This window comes from Scophthalmus maximus, chromosome 20, assembly GCF_022379125.1.
Source record: "Scophthalmus maximus strain ysfricsl-2021 chromosome 20, ASM2237912v1, whole genome shotgun sequence".
NCBI classification, from domain to species: Eukaryota; Metazoa; Chordata; class Actinopteri; order Pleuronectiformes; family Scophthalmidae; genus Scophthalmus; species Scophthalmus maximus.
In genome coordinates, this window is record NC_061534.1 from 12,105,072 (window position 1) to 12,127,100 (window position 22,029).

The 22,029-nt window shown below is 43.0% G+C and overlaps 1 protein-coding gene across 1 annotated transcript in view; it reads left to right on the forward strand.

Annotated features, from left to right (window-relative positions):
- The first annotated feature begins 3,508 nt into the window (after window positions 1-3,508).
- arhgap24 (Rho GTPase activating protein 24) overlaps window positions 3,509-22,029 on the forward strand; it is a 66,342-nt gene continuing 47,821 nt past the window's right edge. Inside the window, exons 1-2 of the mRNA XM_035608018.2 lie at window positions 3,509-3,983; window positions 12,699-12,923. Of these exons, the coding sequence (XP_035463911.1) occupies window positions 12,714-12,923 (210 nt within the window). The 5' untranslated portion in view covers window positions 3,509-3,983; window positions 12,699-12,713. The remainder of the gene's footprint in view (window positions 3,984-12,698; window positions 12,924-22,029) is intronic.

The following is a 22,029-nucleotide window of genomic DNA, read 5'->3' on the forward strand; positions in this document are numbered from 1 at the left end:
TTCAAAGCAACTGTCAGCAAGTTAAAATAAGGAAATAAAACCTCAAAATGTGACTTTCAGTGACGCTTACAGAAACTGTGGGTCATGATCAGCACTCGGCCGCCCATCCCCCAACCATCACCTCTCTGGATATTAAACCGGCCACTCGGAGGCAGCAGAAACATATCAGCATATCTTAAGTTGATGTAAGTGAATTTGTTAGCAAACATTTGGTTATTGACACATCCATCAGACATAAAGCAACAGTTGCATTCATTTTCCTGGAAGTCCTGCTTGATTAATCTAAATCCAATAATTACCAACTCAGATTTTGTATCGACCCAAACAGAGACCAAAAAAGAGCCCGTCTGCTGTACGTATTAGCCGTTACCACTTTCCTTACTGTTGATATTCACTCTGCTTTAACAAAGCCTTCAATAAAACTCTCAAGTGGAAGTCTACTGCCCTTCTCTGCTTTTTACAGCCTGACCAACAGAGGTCATGCACACACTCAGGCACACTGAGCAAAGAGCTACTGCTTTTATTCACAGTATCAGCGTTGTGCCGTGCAGCACACTAGGACTATCCATCATTCACCTACACTCATAAGTGCAGAGCAGCAACAGGGTCAAGAGTGAATGTTACTTTGCCGTATAACATTGATAGAAGCGCCAAAATCATATAATCAGAATAACCGTGTCACCTCAGGCCACTGGAAGAGGCTTCTTTTTTTTTGCCCCCCAAAGATGTTCATCATCTGTCCAGAAGTCACCAACTGTCGAAATCCTCTGACTCAAAGGCCATGAGAACAGCAGACCCATTGAGAATATTTGGATTCCCAGCGCGAAGATTCATCCATTCTAATCGTATGAGTTGTCTCCTACCAGACACAGTCCCCGCACAGTGTCCCATGGGAGTAGATGCAAGCCTCAGTTTGTTTACAGATGGCCACTTCTTACGTCACAAGGTCACAGTGTTTCATGTTCAGCATTCCACGTCCTACAGATATAATAGAAACATGCTGAAGGATGGCTGTGGACAGATGGCTCAGAGCCTATGCTGTCGTCTGTTGCCCCGACTTTTCATTTAATCTTCACTTATGGTTGGATAGTTTAATTCAGGGTGTAAGTCTCGTAATGAATTAAAAAATGGAAAATTAGTCTCTGGTTGAACTGCTCACAACACATCGACGCTAAGGCCTTGTGGCCAGTTGTTTTCTTTTGAAGGGGTCAGAAGTCAAACAGCTTGAGAACCACTGATGAAGTTGACTAAAAAGATTGTGCAGTAGCAAAAGAAACAGTCACTGATTTGACTGCTGTAAAATGAACGCTGATTTTCTGACTGACTCTTTCATTCATCAATATCAAGCTATCTTTCATTTCACACTCGTTTTCATCCAATCACAACACACTCGTCTTGGGCCAATCATTTACAAATTGACAAAGATTCAAAATGTTCCCTCTCCCTCCTCTCATTCAGCTGTCATTTCAACACCGCGATCATCGCACGAGCCACCTCCACACCTCCACTAACTGAACTCTGGATGCCTGGTCTTGTCCCATGAAATCGTCCAACCATGAGGTGTCCCAACTTTATGTTCCATTCCTCATCATCACCACAAGTGTCTGGGCTCCAGGGGCAAGTCATATCTTCATATCTGAAGCACCTAAGTCGTCGGACCGCCTCCATGGTGTTCTACTTCCTGCCAGGGTCTCAGTGCCAGAATCTATTTCTCCTGTTCACAATGTTCTAATTTAATTCCAATCTACTTATTGTCATTCATTTTGCAACATGTCTCACCTGATTGAAATGGTAATAAGAGGGTCTGGACAGATTCATGTACCGCCACTGATTTTGATGAATCATTTGACAGGTGCTAATCGAAAGTCCAAACGTGACAGTGAATGTCATCAACTCTGATCCCCCTCCGGCCTTAATGCTTGGACTCTGGCCGCGGATCAAACAGATCAATACACAATGTGCTTAGAGACTGGCCCCATATACGCAACCCTCAAACATCTTAATAACCCAGCCAGGGTCATTTCATCACCTCCTCCACATTCAGCGCCATGACAGTCCTCCGCCACCTTTCTGAACCTGCTCCTCTCCAGTCGCGATCACAAACATGTGAGGTTGTAAATGAGCGGATTCTGTTTCCGGATGATTTGATTTTGAGGAAGTAATTATTGTTGACGCATCCGCCACCTCCCACATAGGTTGGAATTCGACTCCTTGTTAGTAATGAGATGATTTTCCGGGATTGGGAGGGGGGAACCCTAAGCCTAAATGACAACAAACTTCTCCATCTGATTCTTCACACACTTTTGGCTTTGGCTAAGCTTGGAAAATATTTTTGCTGTATTTAATGAGATTGAGATGCAAATCACCACTGTATGTCTCCTATAAAACAACATGAAATAATTAACTCATCCTACTTCCTCCATTCTTCGCCCTTAGCACTATACATATTTATAACTGAGCTTTGACAGCTCTTTATTGAGTCATTTTATTGATTTGTAATAGTAATAGTTCTGTATGTGATCACCTTTTTTTCTTTCACTTTGTGTACATTTCTGTCCCTTCCCAAGAAGGCATGGGCCCAATGCATTGCCATAACACAGAAATTAAAAAATACAAGTATGAATGCATGTGTAAACTGCTTTCCAGTGAACATTTTACTGTACTTAACCACATATAACTGCCTATATGTCATTTTATAACTTAGAATCTCTTTATGACAGTGACATCTTTTCATTTTGTTTTGCTCTTCTAGCACTTAAGCGGGTCGTGAGAAAGTAGAAGGACCTTAGTGATTGCATGACTGAGCTGAGGAATGTACTGTAACTGAACATACCCAACATCCACAACTACAGTAGAGATGCTTTACCCACGATACAACCTCCATTTATCATTTAACGTTTTATTTTTTATAAATTGCAAATGAAAACACGGAACATTATTCTTCAGAGGGGAACCGGCGCAATACTATGGAAATTCTTAGACCGCTCCCGAGTAAACAAGATGCACTCTTTCCACCGGTGTGTATACAGCTGGGCTTGCACCAACGTGAGGATGGAGTCACTGAATAAATGTTTGTCGAGCTGCGTGCACACACTCATTTGTATATGTCACGATGAAGACGCCTTGAAACTGGGGCAGCCTCCATGTGTTTGCATGCTGGATTACTCGCAGATCATGTATGGAAAATTTCGGATTTCCACATTGTGAAGCACAGCAATGTCTTTTTTTCTTTCTTTCTTTTTTTCTTGACTGTTCACACGTTGAGAAGAGTGGAGCACAGTGAGAATTTAAATAAATCTGCCGAGCTGAAATACAAGAGAAAGAGAAAGTTTCCTGCACCACTGGAGCACTGCTCAGTTGGAGCTCTCATCTTAAGACTTCCTCAAACATGCTCACTCTCTCTCTCTCTCTCTCTCTCTCTCTCTCTCTCTCACACACACATACACACACTTTCCCCCTCCCTCTCCCCTCCCTCCTCCTTCTCTACTCTGTAACCAACGTCCACACACTCACTTCTCACTCAGTGTGAGCGTCTCACCAGCAAGGATGACTGGAGGAGCTAGGACTGCCTAGGCTTAAGTGTTTTGAGAGTGTGTGTGCGTGTGTGTGTGTGTGTGTATGTGTGTGTTTGTGTGTGAGTGCACATGGGTGTGCATGTGTCTGGGTGGACTCCCGCTGTAGTGGTGCCCCGTGTGTGACTATGCTGACCGCGGCAACCAAACGGTCCACAGCGGAGAGACTTTCTCAGCACGCAGATGGTGTGAGCAGTCAGGGGGGAAAAGTTTTTTAAGCAGCTCGTCTCTGAGCTTCAGTCAGTCCAGGAGAGCAGCAGAAGAAGAAGAGCTGAAGTACAACCTCAGCTTGTCCCGGGATTTCTGCTGTTGTTGATTGATTGCCTGTCACTGGATTGGGTAAAAAAAAAAAAGACGAGCATCATCACACACCACAGCTGAGGGCTTCGACAAGGCTGTTTTATTCGAAAGGTGAGTCTGCTGCTTGATGTCGTACAGTTTCATTTGCGAGGTTTTGCCTCGGGGCTGTTGTTTCACCTGAATGTGTGTCCTCATTGATCTTGAGCCACATGATCAAGATTGAACACACTCTGGCATGCACAGTATGTGAAGATGCCGCAGGCAAACAGACTGACTGATGGGTCCACTGTAGAAGGATATAGTCACACTTACAGTTAGGTAATGTATCCCTGCAGCGGAACTTTATATGAAATCACAGTAACGTCACATTGGCAGGCATGGCAACATATGGTAATATCTTTTGAGATTTAGTGGATTTGAGGGTCTGCCAGATCTGTTGACTATTCAATATTTTTTTGCATTTGTCTAATAACCCCAGAGCACAACGATGAGACACATCAGTGCTGCTGGTGACTGAACTTCAGACTTCAGACAAACTTCTAGCACTGCTCCAGTTCTGAGATATCTGAATGTCAAGTTAATGGTTCATCAATGGGATCTTTTCTCACCGTGTTTAAGTAGTGAGAGAACTCATTCAGCCGTATCACCAGCACAAAGTGTCATATTGACATTGGAGTAGAGGTTGCGCACCATGGGGGCGGGGGGGGGGGGCACACATCTTTCTATTTATGTATAGATGTCTCACACCTGAGTGGTCATGCTGGGATTCTATAATCTATAATGACTGTTGGAAAGTAGCGGTTATTTGGATTTGTCAGGTTGGTTTCAGTCGCACAATTAAAATTCAGGGGCTCCGCTTGACCAGCATTTTTACAAGGACTTGAAAATCCTGGTGCAGGACATTGATGGCAGGACCTTTGCATGCGCCAACCAGAAAACTGACCCCCTGTCTGGCTGCGAGCTAAACAAGCAGAGATGGAAACTCAATTAAGTCCAGGTTAATGCGCTGGTCGTGCCGAATGTGTGAGGATGACAGCAAATATGTACAGCACACCCACAGTGTAAGAAAATGAGGGCGGAAAAAAAAGCTTTTTGACAAAAAGAATGAAAGGAGTGGAGGAAAGAAGAAGAGAAAATGGTGATAAAATGGCAGGGAGGACAGAAACATATATTTCCCCCCACTCTGTGTTCGTGGAAAAGGAAGATATGAAGGAGAACAGGGCATATGAGCTGAGGTAGAAGGAGGGAAGATATGATGAACCCCGAGTGCCAGGAATGTCTGCAGTGCATAAGCTATGCTGGATGGAAAGCCCAGGGATCAGGTTCCCCTGGTGTCAGCTGCTGCACTCGCCTGTTCCCAGGTCTAACTATGACATCTGTTTATTGAGAAAAGAGAAAGGGATGGAGACAAGGACGACTGACACCGCAGCAAAGGCTAGTTCACTTCGTGGATCCATAAGGTGACATTTAAGAAGGTCGAAATGCAGAGTCAGCTTATCTTCCCCCAAACCGCTACCTCGAGCGATACCCTCGGGGAAAGTGACCATGATCCCAGGTGTGATTTTCACTTCACCCTCTCCCTCTGTGACCTTGCGTGTCTTGTTTTTGTGAAGACAAATATCCGCCTCTGTTCGTACGTCGGCCTCAACAAAAGCCACATCAACGGTATCAACCATTCGGTCGTAACAGTCTGTCAGGCACATGTAGAATGAGTCAGAGGCCACTGTGAAGTCCTCACCCCTCGTCTCTCCCACAGGGCCGTTGCTCAGCACCCAGACATACTGTGACACATGGCATGGAGGGAAATAGAGAGGGGGCAAAGCAAGTGAGGGGGTGTATCACAGTGTATCACACCAGAGGGGCAGCATTGTAGACCGCGGGCCACATGTGGCGTCTAAATCTAAAGTGTGTAGACAAAATAGACACTGACTCATCACGTCGATTCATACAGGAAAAGCCCGAGAATTTATTAGGCACTTCTGCAACACAAGGAAAAAAGAAAGTTGATCTCCAGGAACAGATCCTCCTGTCTTTTGTGATACACTATACTGTCCACCCTCATCTCCCTTCCTCACTTCCTGCTTCCATCCGTCCACATCTTCCTCTGTGACTCACATTGGGTTGTGGGTACTGACTGATCATGAACTATACATGGCCCTACCCCACAATAAAGGTTAGCTTCTTATACACCAGGATCGCATGTGTGTGTGTGTGTGTGTGTGTGTGTGTGTGTGTGTGTGTGTGAGTGCGTGCCTGCGTGCGTCCGTGAGTACTTCCATCTGTGACCACTCTGGAAACCCTCCTCTTTCACATCCTCTCCAGCGATTAGCACAGCAACAGCACAGCAAAGAAACGTGCCGTCTTCTCACCTCTGTGACTTCTCAGCAGGAGTCTTTACAGAAACAGGCCGCTCTCGAGGTAGAGCTTTGGTAGCGGAGGGTTATATTTGTCTTGAACACATGTGGGTCACCGAGGCCCCGCTGTTCAGACTCTGAGGGGGGAAAGGTTGCGTAGGGATATTTAAAGGGTTGACAGCACTGACTGGTAATGTGAAGTTCATGTTTACTCTGTTGCATGTTTCAATGTGTTTTTTCGCCGGGCGCTAGGAGGGTTTGAGCACGTTCACCAACAAATGAGAATCGTGGGCTTTATATTGCGGCAAGCGAAACATGGACTTTGTCAGAACTATTGGCGTTGATCTGAATCAGCCTTGGAGAGAGGGTTGGTAATGCAACACAGAGAGAGTTCATGTCGTCGCCAATTGATAGAGAGAGACAGAGAGAGAGAGAGAGAGAGAGAGAGAGAGACAGAGAGACAGAGAGAGAGAGAGAGACAGAGAGACAGAGAGAGAGAGAGAGAGATTTTTTGATTTTTAAAAAACAATGTTTATTAAGATTTACAAGAGAACATCACGATCCTACAAATGAAATGAGTAAAAAAAACCACACAACAACAAAATAACAGAAAACCAGAATGAATCAGGTCATAAACACAGCGTGAAAGATGAGCTCACCCTCCTCCACTGAACACACAGCCGTGGTGAAACACCACTGGTTCAAAAACTCTTGCATGTCGTTCATCAGAGAGTGGAACCTGAAGTCCACTCTCACTCTGGCTCTCACCAGAGACACGTACATGTGTGTCAGCTCGTGTCCGGACACATTTCCTATCTTGTCCTTCCTGCTTTTATAGATCGACAACTTGGCCTGACCAACCACAAAATTCAGCAACAGATAGATAGATAGATAGATAGATAGATTTCATGCACCCTTGACCTTTGCATCATCCAAGAAAAGTTGGCGTGGGGATTACTGGCAAGCACCGGGGGCCGACGTGGAGTGCAGCAGCTGCTGAAAAAGGAAATCTGACGACTGAAGACGGACAGACGGTAACGGCACTGTCTGCCACGTGCAAAGTGACACGAATGAAGATAATAATATGAACACAAGATGTACATCACTACCAACCTCATCAACATGTTTTAGGATAAATGTTACTCACTCAAATAGATCTGGCAGCTGATCATTGGCTGCCGAACAGTTATAGTTCAATCCTTGCTTAGCAGACATAATTAGCTTTGGTGATGTGCAGTGCGCTGCATGAGTCATTTGAAGAGCTTGCAGGCTGCTGTCCCTTTTCTAGGACTCGTCTTACTGTAGTTGTTAGCATGTCTGTCTATGAACATCACTTTCAATGCCAAAGAACACATTGTTGACTAACAAGTTGTCGGGGTTATGTTCAAGATCCAGCAGTCTATAGTATTTCCCCAGTGTGTGGCATCTGGACCTGTCATGGATGCTGTAAGGACTCTAGGCCAATGTTAAAAAGCCTAGTCCTGTTCCTTATTGTATTTGGAGAACTCAAGCCAGCCTCGCCAAAATCATCGATTGGTTAGAAAATAAATTTGAATAATTGCGTGAGATAAAATGCCAAATGGGGTTCTGTTAGAATGACTACGTCTACACGACAATACAAGAAAAATGTGTTCTGCATTTACACATCATCGACACTGATGATCAACTGGATGCTTCGGACATTGGCATATACAGTTTTTGCCTCAGTCTTTACAGCGTGTTATCAGTGTGAAGCCATCAAGTGCATATTAATAGCCTACTACAGCAGTTTCAACAAGTCACGGAGATAATGTTAGCTTAATTAGCCGGAAGGTCAACGTTTGCCAGGTCAGCAGAGGTATCATCTGCTTCAGTGTGAAGTCAAGAACACATTCAAATCCCAGTTATTATTGTCAACCTCCTATGCACTGTGCAAGAAGAAGGACGGATGTGAAGTTAGGCCACAATCTCCTTTCCCTCCAAACTGGCTCAATTCAGACAGGTCACGCTTTTGTGTGCCACTTGCTTCAGCACTTTCCCATATGGGGAGCAAACAGCCTTTGTATCCACAGACAACTAGCAACCGCTTGATGCTGTGAGACGGGTTTTTATGCAAATGAAGGACTGCAGTATCACATTTCACAGAGTTTTCTATGGTCACATCAAGCTCTGGATATGCTTGTTCCATCAGTGTGTTGATGTTATCCAGGATGTATTCAACATGTGGCGCATCTGACTTCAGTTACACATGCTGACTGTGAGTAATGTGGCAGACTGATATGCTATCACTTGCATATCAGTCTGCATATACGATGAGTTATTCTTTAGTGCGTATCATTCCAAAGAACCCCACAACTGTAGGGCCTTTTTTTTATATCACATAGGTGCATCGATCAACACAAGTATCAGTTTGCATCAAATGTTTTTTGTCCCTGATCTATATTTTATCTGCTTTGTATTGAAAGACACACAAAAAACAAGACTAACTTATCTATTTTATTTTTGACTGCTGCAGAGCCACAGATATGTTGCATGCTGCTAAGAAATTATAGCGCATGCCACAAAACCTTGGGGGGCTGACTCGTGTTGTCCTTTCAACTGAGTGCACTGTATGTATATGTACAGAATGTGTGTGTGTGTGTGTGTGTGTGTGTGTGTGGGAGCTGTGGTTGTTTATAGTGAAGGTCAGAGCGTCTCTTCCCACAGATGTTTCAGTATAGCCAAAGTTCTCAGGGATACTGTGAGAAATTTCTGGATGTTCCTTAAACTCTTGTACGTTACGTGATGGCTGAAATAGAAGAGTTACGAGACACAAGCAGATGACAGTGAGAAGTGTTAATAGCTGGCATGATTGGAAATTAAGTCCTCCATCATGCCGCCATCAGAGATGAATGAACTACAAAAGAAAATTGGGCTTCACGAAGTGCCCTTTTCAGAATTCCTTGAAACCACCCTCAATGAAAAATAAAAAAGTTTCAGGCTGCCTTGAGTAGGATATCATCTCTCTCTGTTTTCAGTGTTGCTCTTCAAATCTTTATGTCAAGGTCGCTGAAATATCACAATTGCATCTCTAGTTCCACGGCTTATTTTGGAAACTGAGGCGCGGGGGACAGAAGCGCCGCCGCCACACAGAAAGATACAAACACATACTGTATACCTGCACACGCAGGTGTTTTGCAGGGACTCCGGTCGTGCCACTGGGAGGCTGTTTTCAATGTGCTGACTGGACAAAACAGTCGGGTAGTTGTGTGTTCAGAATGTTTGCAGCTGCATCATGAATGTATACACAGCCACATCTGGGACCATCATGGAGGTTCACAGGAGAAGAGTCTGCAAAAAGAAAGGCTAATTTGACTACTAGGTTTGAAAACAGGTCAGCTATCTTCGCCTTTAGCCCTTGTTAGGTTGTTGCTTCACAAAACGAAGGGGAACCAAACAAATGCACTAGTTTTGCTATAGCGAGCTCATTAGTCCCACATAGCACCCTTATTGTTTTGATCTATTATGTGCTATAGCCTCTGTGTAAATGTGTTCACAAGACCTCGGGGGATAGTTGTGCAGACTAACAAACTGTAAAGGTGTAAAGAAGAGTGGGTCAATGAGAAAATGATCAGATCCAGCAAATCCAAAAGTCAACAGCTTTTCATGCAACTGCAGCTGAGAAACATAATCGTTAACCCTGTACTTCGACAGAGTTAAATGATTGAAACTGCTTGAATCTAGAAAACAAAATCCAACCTACTCGGAATTTTGGAATCCATGAGACTAGTAATGAAAAAGTAGTAGTTCCATAAACTAATGTTCTTTGTTCTTTTATAAGACTCCGGACTGACAACTTGTCAATATATTGTAAATCGATTTGGGAAAATGTAAAAACAAATATAGAAATTTAGAAAAAATTTATAATATCTAATCATATTCCAATCCCCGGGTTGAAAGTAGCCGCTTATCCTACAACAACATTTGTAAAATATAGTATTCATTACTTCATGTTGGTGTTGACGTATTATTTCTAATGATTGTACTTGATTCATTTCAAAGAGCCCACACCGTGTTTCATATCATGAACATAAAAACCAAGACAAATAATTCTCAAAAGGCCACAGTGCATCATACTGTACCTGAGTAAGCCAAAGAACCACTAACATTTCAAATAATTTTATTCTGCTTGTCTGGTAATTTATAATTTAGAAATGATTATTCCCTCTACCTCTGTGTAGCACATTTATTACCTCTGGACTAGACCACAGTGTATAAGGTAATTTTTAATAGGGTTTCTACTCTCAGCCGGCTCCAAGATATTCACTTTCTGTTCATGATAGCACGGGTCAGTCCCTGCACTGCAGTGAACTTGGCCCAGTGCAGGAGGCATGAAATTGCAAAAGGGCTGTGGCACCAGACTGGCAACACAGCAGGTGACACCATCAACACGTGTGTACCAACCATCGACTGTGATTTATGCTGCTGTGTGTGTGTGTGTGTGTGTGTGCAATTGTTCAAGCTATTCGAATCAAATATACACAGCGCTGGACTCAAGAAGTTATTCACTACAATGTCAGTGTTGGATGATCTCACGCAAAAAAATTATATAATTCCTTGAATGAACTGAGTTCAGATAAAAGTTTTCACTGTTGTTGAAGTAAGAACAATACACTTTTTTTTTTAAAGTGCGGCAATTTACGAAGCAGAGAGAGATAACAGATAATACACATGTTATGGCCACAATCACAATGCAAAACAAGTGGGGAAAGAAATGATGTGAGGAATGCGGAGGATTGAGCATGTTTCTGCATGCACACACAACACAGGACACACTGGCTCGGACTTTGCACATTGACAACGTTCTGAAATCACCGCCACAGCCGTCCTGCTGCTGCACTTGCTGCGCCACTGCCGCAGAACACCGCTGCACTGCATCTGGTCCTCATCTGCACCTCATCTGGACCTGTGGGCTGTTTGGACGAGCACCAAGCCAAGCTCCACCAGAGCCACCGATAACATGGCGATGCATGAAGCTGACAGCAGCAGTCTGTGAGCGGTAGCATGTGTCGCCGGATGATGCAGAGGTTTAAACAATCTGGGAAACAAATATATGCGCAGGCTCGGTTTATTGCTGCGTGGTGTGTCGTTGCGTGTGTATTATAGTAAGTTTGGGGAATCAGGAGGGCGGGACAACATATGTGGGAGGGTGACACGAGAAAAAAAAGAAGATAAAAGTCATTTGAGGTTTTAGTGTGTGGTCTTATCTGACTTATGGATTCCTACTCCCACGTTTTCCCCCACTGTCATAGTCTCCTTACAGGACTCAGACTGTCTGCCCCAAATTCTGCAGTGTTCCACGAAAGAAGAAAACACAGCGTATGGACAGCTTTGTAAAGGGAAACCATAAAAACAAACAACAACAACATCCTATTTACCTTGAATTCTGTCAGCAGTTAAAAAAAATGACCTTTGGAGAATTCCACAGCAACGTGTCTTTTCAGAAATAATGGGGAAGAAAATCAATGCATGAACTGAATGAACAGACTTGTTGGTGCCACATTTGGACTTATGCCTGACAGTGGTGTTCAGTTAGACTGTCTGAGCCCGAGCCTGTCTTCTGCGACAGAAAATGCATCATGTTATAAAAGTCCTCATTACATTGATCAGTTTGTGCCAGCAACTTACGGTTTGTTTTGACGGGAAGCTAACACTTGGGCTGTTCCAGGCAGGGCTCCCGTACGACCGTGGCCCTTTCAGAAGATTTGTAGTGCGGCCTGGAACTTCTTGTGTCTTTTGGGAGACTTTGTACAACATGTCCATGATGCTAAATCCAACATTGAATGACTTTGATGATCATTTTTATCGCATTTTTCAAGACGTAAAAGGCTCCTGTTGTTGTTAGCAGACTTCTAGCCGTTCATTTCAGATCCACTTGACCAATCAGAGGCTTTGTTACAGATCTGTACCAATCAGAAGCTGTGTTGTCGACTAGTCGAAAAAAACTAAGATGAAAACAGGACCTCTCACTCCTTTTGCAATAAGGACTTATTAGTAGAAAAATGGACATAACTTATGATTTGCATTAGTAAGAATGTTTTGAATTGTTTTCCCTTATAGCCAAGGCTTAACAGAACAGTTTTCAAGAGGGAAAAATCTTCTTCGTTGTTGTTTGGTGTGTCATTATAATGAATATAATAATAATAATAATGAATTTCCATTTTTGTTTTTTCTTTTGTCTTTATGGTCATATAACTATTTATACATCCATGTGATATCACTGAAGCAAATATATTCTGATAGCCTAGGTTGTCCCAAAAAAAAAAGTTGACTCAAGCTTGACTGTACATTAAAGTGTTGAGGTTTGACAAAAAATGGCTAAGGCTTTCAGAATATTGGGACATATCAATACATGCTTAATATTCACTTGTCATTTTCAAGGTCTGGAATATGTTGCCAAATGCATTTGTTTACCTCAATTGGTGGATTGAAAATGATGTTTGCCTCGCTGCAGATCAGAGTTGCTGTAATGGACGACCAGTGTGTGTCCCACAGCAGCCCCCAGCACAGCGGCGGTCCGGCCGGCGCAGACGTCCACAGGCAGGGACGGCCGAATGTCATCAGGTGTGGGTGGCTCAGGAAGCAAGGAGGCTTTGTCAAGACTTGGCACAGTCGCTGGTTTGTACTGCGAGGGGACCAGCTGCACTATTACAAAGACGAGGAGGAGACCAAAGCCCTGGTAAGGCTGCAAACTCGCCAAAAGTACAATCCTGACTAACCCTGACTAATCTTAAAATCATGGCATTGCACACACACGACAGATATCAAATAATTTCATCTTCTGTGAACAAACTGATGACAAAAACATAAAGAACTTGTATAAATTTACAAGGTATCAGTTGAACACAACTAAGTACATTTACTTATGTACTTTACATCCTTGAACTTAGTATTTCTCATTTGTGCTACTTTATATTTCTCCTCCACTATATTAACTGTACAATCCAATTGACTATATTGTTCTCACAGCCCCAGCTCCTGGTTATCTTAAATGAAAAACATAATCCTATAAAAGCATATAATAATCACTGAGTATTCTGTGATACTGTTGTGCGCTCGTGTTTTTGCCGGAGCCAGCGCACAAAGCTGCAGTGAAATAAGAGGAGACAATGAGTAATGCAGGCAAGGAGGCCGTCTCTAACGTTACTGTAACCAGGCGGCCTCGCTCGCTGAGCATGTGTCGACTGAACAAAGAGGCAGCCAGACAGACTTTCACATCACACAAATGCGGGAATGTGGAAGAGCGGGGGATATATTTTCAATAATTCCACAAGTTTAGTTCATTCAGGCACCGTATGCTTTTAACAAACTGTCTTCGGTGAAGTTGAACTGACAACTGCGATAAAATCTGTCCTCATTGATTAAGGCCATTTCTGTTTTAGGGCTGTTTAGGGATCAGTTTGCTGGGATTGAGTATCAGGGAGCCAAGGACAAGTCAATGCAGATAACAAAGGAGTGGTTAGTCATTTTGGGAAATATGCTTAATGGCTTTTCTTCTCCGAGACGTACAAGACGTGTTGGAAAAAGATCGATACCAATCTCAAAGCATCTTCAAGTTAAATATGAAGCTACGGCCAAGAGATGACAGACAATCTGTTCTTTGTCTTCGCAAAGAACAAATCCTCAGATATCCACAACCTTTTTCTAATATCTATTCAATTATCAATATCCTCTGCTTCCATGGGTAGACACTGGAGCACAATAGAAAATCTTCATTCTTCTCGTCTGCCCACACGTTTCTGTCTGGCTGTAATCCCAGCGAGCTCAGCTCGGCCGAACCCAGGCCACATCAGCAGCAGAAGTCTCTGAAGGTTAAGGCACCAGACCTGGAGGTCGGGCTGCCGGCCAGACACAGAGAAAGGAGATTTTCTCCATGGCTATTTCTGGGCGGCTCTGGATCTTAAGCAGCATATTTAAAGTTGTGTTTTAGTTCCTGCTGCTGCGACATATCCTGAGGGAATGACGGTGCCGTGAAGCAGTTCTTCATAATTTGACAAGAACCGATTTATTTCCCTCTGAAATCTCTCACCATCTATATTTATCCACCCAGAAATATTATTCATCAATGTCCCTACAACTTCAGCGACCTCCGGAAAACTCCGCTCGTCTTTGTTTTGCAACTCTACCCTGCTCCTGAAATAAAGCCAACATACATTTCAGATACTTAAACCTGCTACTCTTTTTTCTTTTCTTTTTTTTTTTTTGCAGAGAATGGGGGATTCAATAAAACTAGGTCAGGCACAGAGCAGTGCATTCAAAGTCCTTAAATCTCCATGACCTCCAAAGTGGAGCGGCATGGAACAGTACAAAAACAACAGCCCAACAAAATACAGTACCCGACAGACTACAAGATGACTGTGGTCCAGAGTTTCCGACATCCGGATAGAAAGAACACAAGAAGGGCACAGAGGAGAGACAGCCTTGTCTGAAACTGTTCTGAACCTCTAGGGCTGATGTTCAAGATCAGGGCGCACACACACACACACACACACACACACACACACACACACACACACACACACACACACACAAATCTTACTTTGAGTGTGTGTGTGTGTGTGTGTGCCCTGTGCATTGGAGTTAAACCTGTCCTGAGCCTTGATATAGAGGCGTTAAGCCATATTTAGATCAGCTATTAATTAATTTGTGCACGTCTCATGAAGCCTCCATTTGTCTCCAGTCAAATTTGCCTAATTGCTTCCTCAATGGCAGCAGGAAGATCTGCCCTTCGCCGTTGCCTATGGAAACGCAGACGCCAGTCTGCCTTGGAAAAAAAACGCTGTGTCAAAAGATATTTCCCAGTTTGATACTTAGTGCACGTCACGTACTGTACATTGATTAGAGCTGCTTTAACCTTCGCAGCTGATCACGAAGCGCTGATATGAATTGTTGTTGTTCCGGATATGTCGGTCGTGTTGAAAGCACTGACGACTTCCTGTCAATGCAGGTGCCAGATCAGACAACAGTTGGAGAAAAAAGTTAGACTTCATTTCATTTGATTTGTTATCTTGCTTATTGAGAAAACACATGGTAACTGTGTTTTTAAAAGTGCTTTTTCTTCTTATCATTACTATTACGAAGTACACAAACTGTGCTGAGCTCATCTATTTAAACATCACTAGCATTTAATAACAGATTAAATAACTTATTCAGATATTAAATGAGGGATTCTTATGCATGCGCCTGCTCAGCGGACGTGATGTTTGCAGTTCACGTCAGTCAGAGGGCATTATTGTTGTCAATACAGGGGGGCCCGGCTGTGTCGTATACAGTGAGGCCTAACCTCTCTGAGCAGCATGTGGAATCTGAAGAATGGGAGTCTAATGGAGGTTAAGGGTCACCGAAAGGCATGCGTAGGGTATGGCACGTGTGGGCTTAACGTCAACATACCATCTGCCTGCCCACACTTGTCCATGGAGATGTACGCGAACACAGGCATGCACGTATTCACTCACACATTCTCAGATTTCATGGTGCTGAGCCATAAACAAAGACAGAATTCATCCAGTGGGGGAGATGGAATTATTATTGCAATTTAAACCACTCAGCATTGTGCCAGTATGCCAGGGAAGCAAGTGAGGTAACATTATGAATGAATGGGAGGATTGTCAATTAATACATTGAACCATTTGGATTTTATTATAATGTATTAAGGAATGGAAGCGAAAATTACAATTCTAGACTCACACATTAGTTGATTTATATTCATAGTACGAGGGTGGCCCAGACAAAATGATCTGAAGCAAGAGTAATTTTGCTTTAATGAGAAATTGTGTAAAATCAATAATTCAACAGTGCAATAATGCACTGAATTCCTTTGTTTTTCCCTGCTATAGTCGGACAACGTTTGACCTTGGCATTTAACGGGAGTAAATAAAACGCCACCGCAGTTCTGTAATTACTCACAGCGCAAGGCTGTGTCGTCGCACTGCTGCTTTGATGAAACATCCGGCACTGCGGTATAGGACACTGACAAAAACAGACGACGGCTACACTTGTGACTTGTGCTGCACCGTGTGATCGTAGCCCATGGTGCAAACTCTATGTAAAAGTGTCAAGGTTTCAGCGAGTCAAATCGCAAACACACAAGACATTATGTCTGAGTGTCGGTGGAATGCGGACAATAATGTGAGCCCTATCCAAACGCCCTGCTGTGTACGTCATTAAAAAGCATGTCTGACACCATTTCCGTCCAAACTCAAGGTTCACATTAAAGTGCCACATTAAACATGTCAGTGACTCCATCTTCTGTTATTCGTGACATTATTACTTTGGTTAAAGAATAATATTTAGGCACAGACATTTTCTTCAGCAGCGAGGGGGAAAAAAATTAATCATCAACACACAATATTTCTGGCTGTCAGTATTGCTATAGTGCGCACATTCATTGCAGAGACTATTCGCTTTGATTCCTGTGCGGTGACTGCATGTCTAATAAGCTCTGTATCGATGGAGGGAAAAGGCAGTTAACTCTCGCTGGACTTGCAACAAGTTCTTGCAAGTTCTATGTTGCGGAGCGCCTTCTCTGTCTCCAGTACCTGGGGTGGTAACAGGGCACTGCTTGAATTTCAGGTATGTGCAGGTGTAGTGGTGTTTGCACAACTGGGAGAGCGGATTTCCACACAAGGAACGAGTCCGGCGCAGCTGGTGCAGGAGCGGTGTGCAAAGTTGAATCACATCAAAATTCTTCACACGCAGTAACAGTGGTTTCAGCCGGTATCCCAGAGGCAGAGTCCTTGTCTGACTTAAAACACTCACTGAAACCAGGATTTATTCCTGCAGTCTTGCCAAAATAAACTTACAGCAGATATGATTAATATATTATATTCTGTGTATATAAAAGGACGAAGTCGCCGAATGCGTAAAGTGAAGCCAATGCAGACGTGCCTGAACGCTGTATTCTCTCAAATGACCAGCAGAGGGCGACTCCACTGGTTGCACAAAGAAGTCTGTTGCTATAGAAGTCTTTGAGAAAATGATACTAATTTTCACTTTATTTATAACGTCATTTAACGTTTTCCTAAGGAGTTTATCTCATTCACTAGTTTTAATTCTTCCCAAATTCAGCATTACAGTAAATCATGGTCTCCATTACAGTAAAATAGATGATTAAGCACTGTATTCATTGGGACATGGATACAGCTAGTACCGTCCAACAGGTGCTGATTGCAGGTGTAGGTGCATGTGCAGTGGACGAGCTCTCAGTAAGACGTGGCGTGGATTTGGATTGATTTTTCCTATCTACTATTCTAGTCATGAGGTCAAGGAAAGGTGTAAAGGATGATTAATAGGATTTAGGAAAAGCAGACTGCGGCACTCAGAGAATCAGACTCTGGACTACAAAAAACGCAGAGGCTCCATCAGCATGTTTCAGTGTTTTACCACCGTGTGACATCAGATGTTATGATTCATATGTAACAGCAACTTACATCATGGCCTGCGTCCCTTCTAGGTCATATTCATACTCTCCTACTTCCTCTTCCTCTACTTCGGATTGAATCGTTTACGTCCGTGCACGGCGCGTCACTTTAAATATCGCTGCGGCAATGAATTATGGGGCGTCTATATCTCCTTTTCTTTCGCAAAGGAAGCTCCATTGTACCCCATGCTAGAGGAGACAGGAAAGGAAGCATTGAAGCTCCTTTCCTATGCATTTAGAGAATCCGAACAGTTCTTATCATGGCTGCCGATTCAAACACTTACAGTTGACTTCAAGATTTAGGACATTTCCTAAGCAACCAAACCCTTCTCTTCCAAACACCTCTGGTTTCAAAAAAACTAAAATGGCGCCAGCCAAGATGCTTAAATTGGGGCTTCAAAACGGCAGTTCGCAAACCTACAGGTGACATTATGGCGGGTTGCCACTTCAGTATGCCACTGTAACTGTATGGAGTCACAGTACCTCGTATGTGCAAGGTGTTGCTAGCGGTGACAAACGCACGAGACTCGACACTTCCCTTCGGCAACTACGAAGCATTTCAGCCTCTTTTAGCTCATTGTTTTTGTTTTTCAGCGTCCGACTTCACTGTTTTCTTTTTTTGTTCTCCTGTCTGCATCATTTTAACTGCAGCAGGCAGCTGCTTTCAGTGAAAACTCAGTACCAAGCTACAGACAGTTAGAAACTAACATAGTCGGCGGCCTGCAGGAGTTGAGTCACACAAGAGCTTCTCTGGAGCTGAAAGGAGAGGGAATGTTGTACGACTGAAACATGTGTAGATATTGCTCTTTGTGTGCTGGATGTCTATATAATTGCGTTCAGGGCTTGTTTACACAGGTGGCCAAACAGACAAAAAAAAGGTTATTGCTTTGTCTCTTGGAATAAGGCGGTACCTGTTAAATGCTTATTGGCCGAGTTACAAATCATACCGGCTAATTTAGAGAGCTCCCATCCAGCAGCAACAGAAACGTCTTACCTTACGAGATAAGTGCTCTCCTCTCAGGGACAGAAGTGACCTGTCAGACAAATATGTGCATCGGCAGTATCAGTTTATGGCCTATAAACCCCTAGAAGCAGGTCCGAGAGCAGAGTCAGGTGTCAAGAAATACACAAAAAGAAGTTTGCTCTTGTGGTTTGTTAATTGATCTTTTCATAACACCGCACTGCCTAAAGGTTTCTGTTAAAGTCAGGCCTGCAACCCCAAGATGTCCATTTTTCTCATGCCAGATTTTTCTCATCTTTAATTTGTGACCCATGAATCAAATATAACGCCCGAGACTTGAGACTTATTTCAGCATATTTAATGCGCAGTGATCTTAATTGGTAGCAGGAGGGAAAGAGCTCGAATTACCACGAAGGACACAATATATCTTTGCACAAGGACATGACGTTGGTCTGTACTGCGTGTGTGTGTGTGTGCATACACTCCCACATGTAGAAACAGACCATAACCCATCAAGAGAACCCAAATATATTGTGAAAGTAACTCAGCCTTTGACCTTGCTGTCAAGCAGTGCAACACAACTTTATCACACTAATGCACAATTAAGCTCATGTTTTTTATCTGGAATGATTTTTGGATATCTCTGTTGAAAGAGGAATTGCATGTCAATGAAAAATAACTGACCATATTAATTTCAAGGGTAAAGGGGCATTGGTATATATACTGTATGATGGTATATAGTATGATGGCCTCATACCATCCCTGTTGATACAAACAGGGACTATGGGGGCACAGTCTGGAGAATGAGTTTTTATTAAAGCCATAAATCTCCGTACTTTGCAACATGGCGTAATAAGAACTGCTCTTCCCCTTGACCAAGAGTCTGGTCCATGACAAGGTATCTTGAAAATGAATGGTCACATTGAATTGTGGGTTTTAATGCTCCCCAGAGGAAGATCTCTAGTTTTCATCATTTGTTCATTATCTCTCTCTTCTGAAGAAACTACATTTTGACACAAAACACCTCATGCTGTTGCAGCCACTCACAAAACATACATTTTATGCTTGTGTATTCATATATATTGTCGGAATTTCCGGTATACCTGACCTTCACCTCTGACCCCATCAGAGATGTCAACATTTGATGTGCATGCCTTTTAATTTACTACACCTTATGTCTTTCATTATTTCATGGAGCCCGGCCACATTCATGCATCGGGCGCATACGACAAACCAATCTTGTTTCAGAAGTCAGTGTCATTCGTACGATGATATGATTGATGTAGGCAAACTAAATGTGATCGTAACGTGAGTTCAGGAGCTGTACTGTACGTCAGGACTTTATTGTTGGTTGCATTTTTCGTTGGCAGCCAGTTATCTTCAAGCCTCTGGTATATTTATCATGTGAGACTCCAGACTGTCTGCTGAGAGATATCTCATTTTACTCATCTGTTTCTCTCACTGGCTTAATAAAACAACATAGTGCCACTGAAGTTCAAGTGTGGACTGGGGATTTTATCTTTAATCCTTATTCCTAATAAGAATAATAACACTAATAATAATTATACAATTCTTTTCAGTGTGACAATTCTCTGTAACCCAGGGTTCAGCTGACTTAGCTGCAACACAATTTCACTGGAAAAGAGGAATATACATCCGGCCTCTTCTGCAGTTAGGTACTTGGGCACTTTGCAAGACAAAGTAGCTGGTGTCTCCTGTAGCTGCGCTCCACTTCTAAAGGTGCAGATGCACAGGAACCGAGAGTTGAGCTGAATAAACTATGAACTCATTTCACAGGAAGCAAGAGTGAAACTGCGACCTTGAGAGTTCAGACCATGTGCGTACACTTTGTGTCCATGACAGGGTGTGGACAAGCTGGAGCCTCCACCTTGTACCATGAATTGCCATTAGCTGTGAAAATTAACAAAATTCTCAATTTTAAAAGCTTTACCACAACTTGAAAAAGTGTGAAGGACCAGGGTACGCAAAGACAGCAGGTAAAAGGGTTTGATTCATCAAAAATATTAACAGTATTTTAGGATTGGTAATAAAACCAAAATAAAATAACTGTATATTAACCAGAACTTACAGTAACAGCAAGAGAGCTTCTCTGACCAGGCGACTTCCTCGCCAAACTGGCATGTTTATATAGTCTATGCTGGTCAGTCCATAGTTATTGCAGGGGAGAGAAGGCAGTCCTCTTCTGTGGCATAGATTGGGTGGCTCCAGAGAACACCCCTCGGGCCGTGGCAGAATGGCACAGTCCAATTAACCAGCTCCACTTACTTAAGCTGGTGTGATGCCACAGTTCAGTCTTTTGCCAGATTGCCAGAAGGACGTCAACTACAGGACACTGACAGGAAAGTTAGCAGCACGCTTAACTGAATTTGCCTCGATGGCGTGCGCTCAATCTAGAAAAATAACGTAGATCTAAAAAAAGTTTCTGTGTCTTGTATTTATGATAAACAAACTAACTGAACATCGCATCACCTTTAACATGCTTAGTAGCTGGTGCAGCTGGTAGTTGCAGCCACCACAAAGGGGAACAGAGACGTCAGTATTAAGTTTGATACACAGTATGCCCTCGTGACACAGCACTTGCTGCATGTCTGATTCTCTGAATCCACAAAGGTTACATGAAAAAGATTATATAGACACTTCATATATCCTGGAGGAGAAATATTTATTAGCGAGTCATTCTGAGTGGATGATGTTGTGCACAAAATGCCAATATTGTACAAATGTAAATGGGATCTCATGTTTATGTATTGATGGACAAATGTAGGATGGATGTTGTAATATTTTGGCTTAAATCATGTCAAAATGCAGCAGTGTCTCCAAGAGCTAAGATCATCTAATTAGATTAAATGAATTCCAACAGAAGACGCTACAGGCCATTAACAACCTTTAAATGTTATATTCTCCCTGTTGAGGTGTAACTTTTTTACACATGCCGAGACTGTGCACACCTCGATCAATAAGATTTAAGGATAATTGCTTTGGCATTTATAGTCTTTTAATAAAGAGAAGCGGACCAATGTGAAAACTGCTCCTTCAACCGTTCGTGCTTTTTGAAGTTTCTCTCAAAAGACAGCGCTGATGTGACACTGGTATTTTTTCGTTCTTGTGCCAGTTGGGGCAGATGATGCTGTAAGAAACTTTATACATGTAATCCAAGTGCTTCTTGGAGGGAGATAAAAGGGTTATAAATTTATTTTTGCAGCAGGCAGGCAGCGACAGCACCACCGGCAGCAGCAGCCGCAGTGACAGGTATACCTGCAAGAAAGTGACAGGACATTGTGTGTTGTCCAGCCGCTTGCACCCAAAACACTGTCGGCTTACTTGTTTTCATTTTTTTGGGGGGGGTCCCAGGAATCTTGAAGCTGATGGATTCAATGTGTCAAA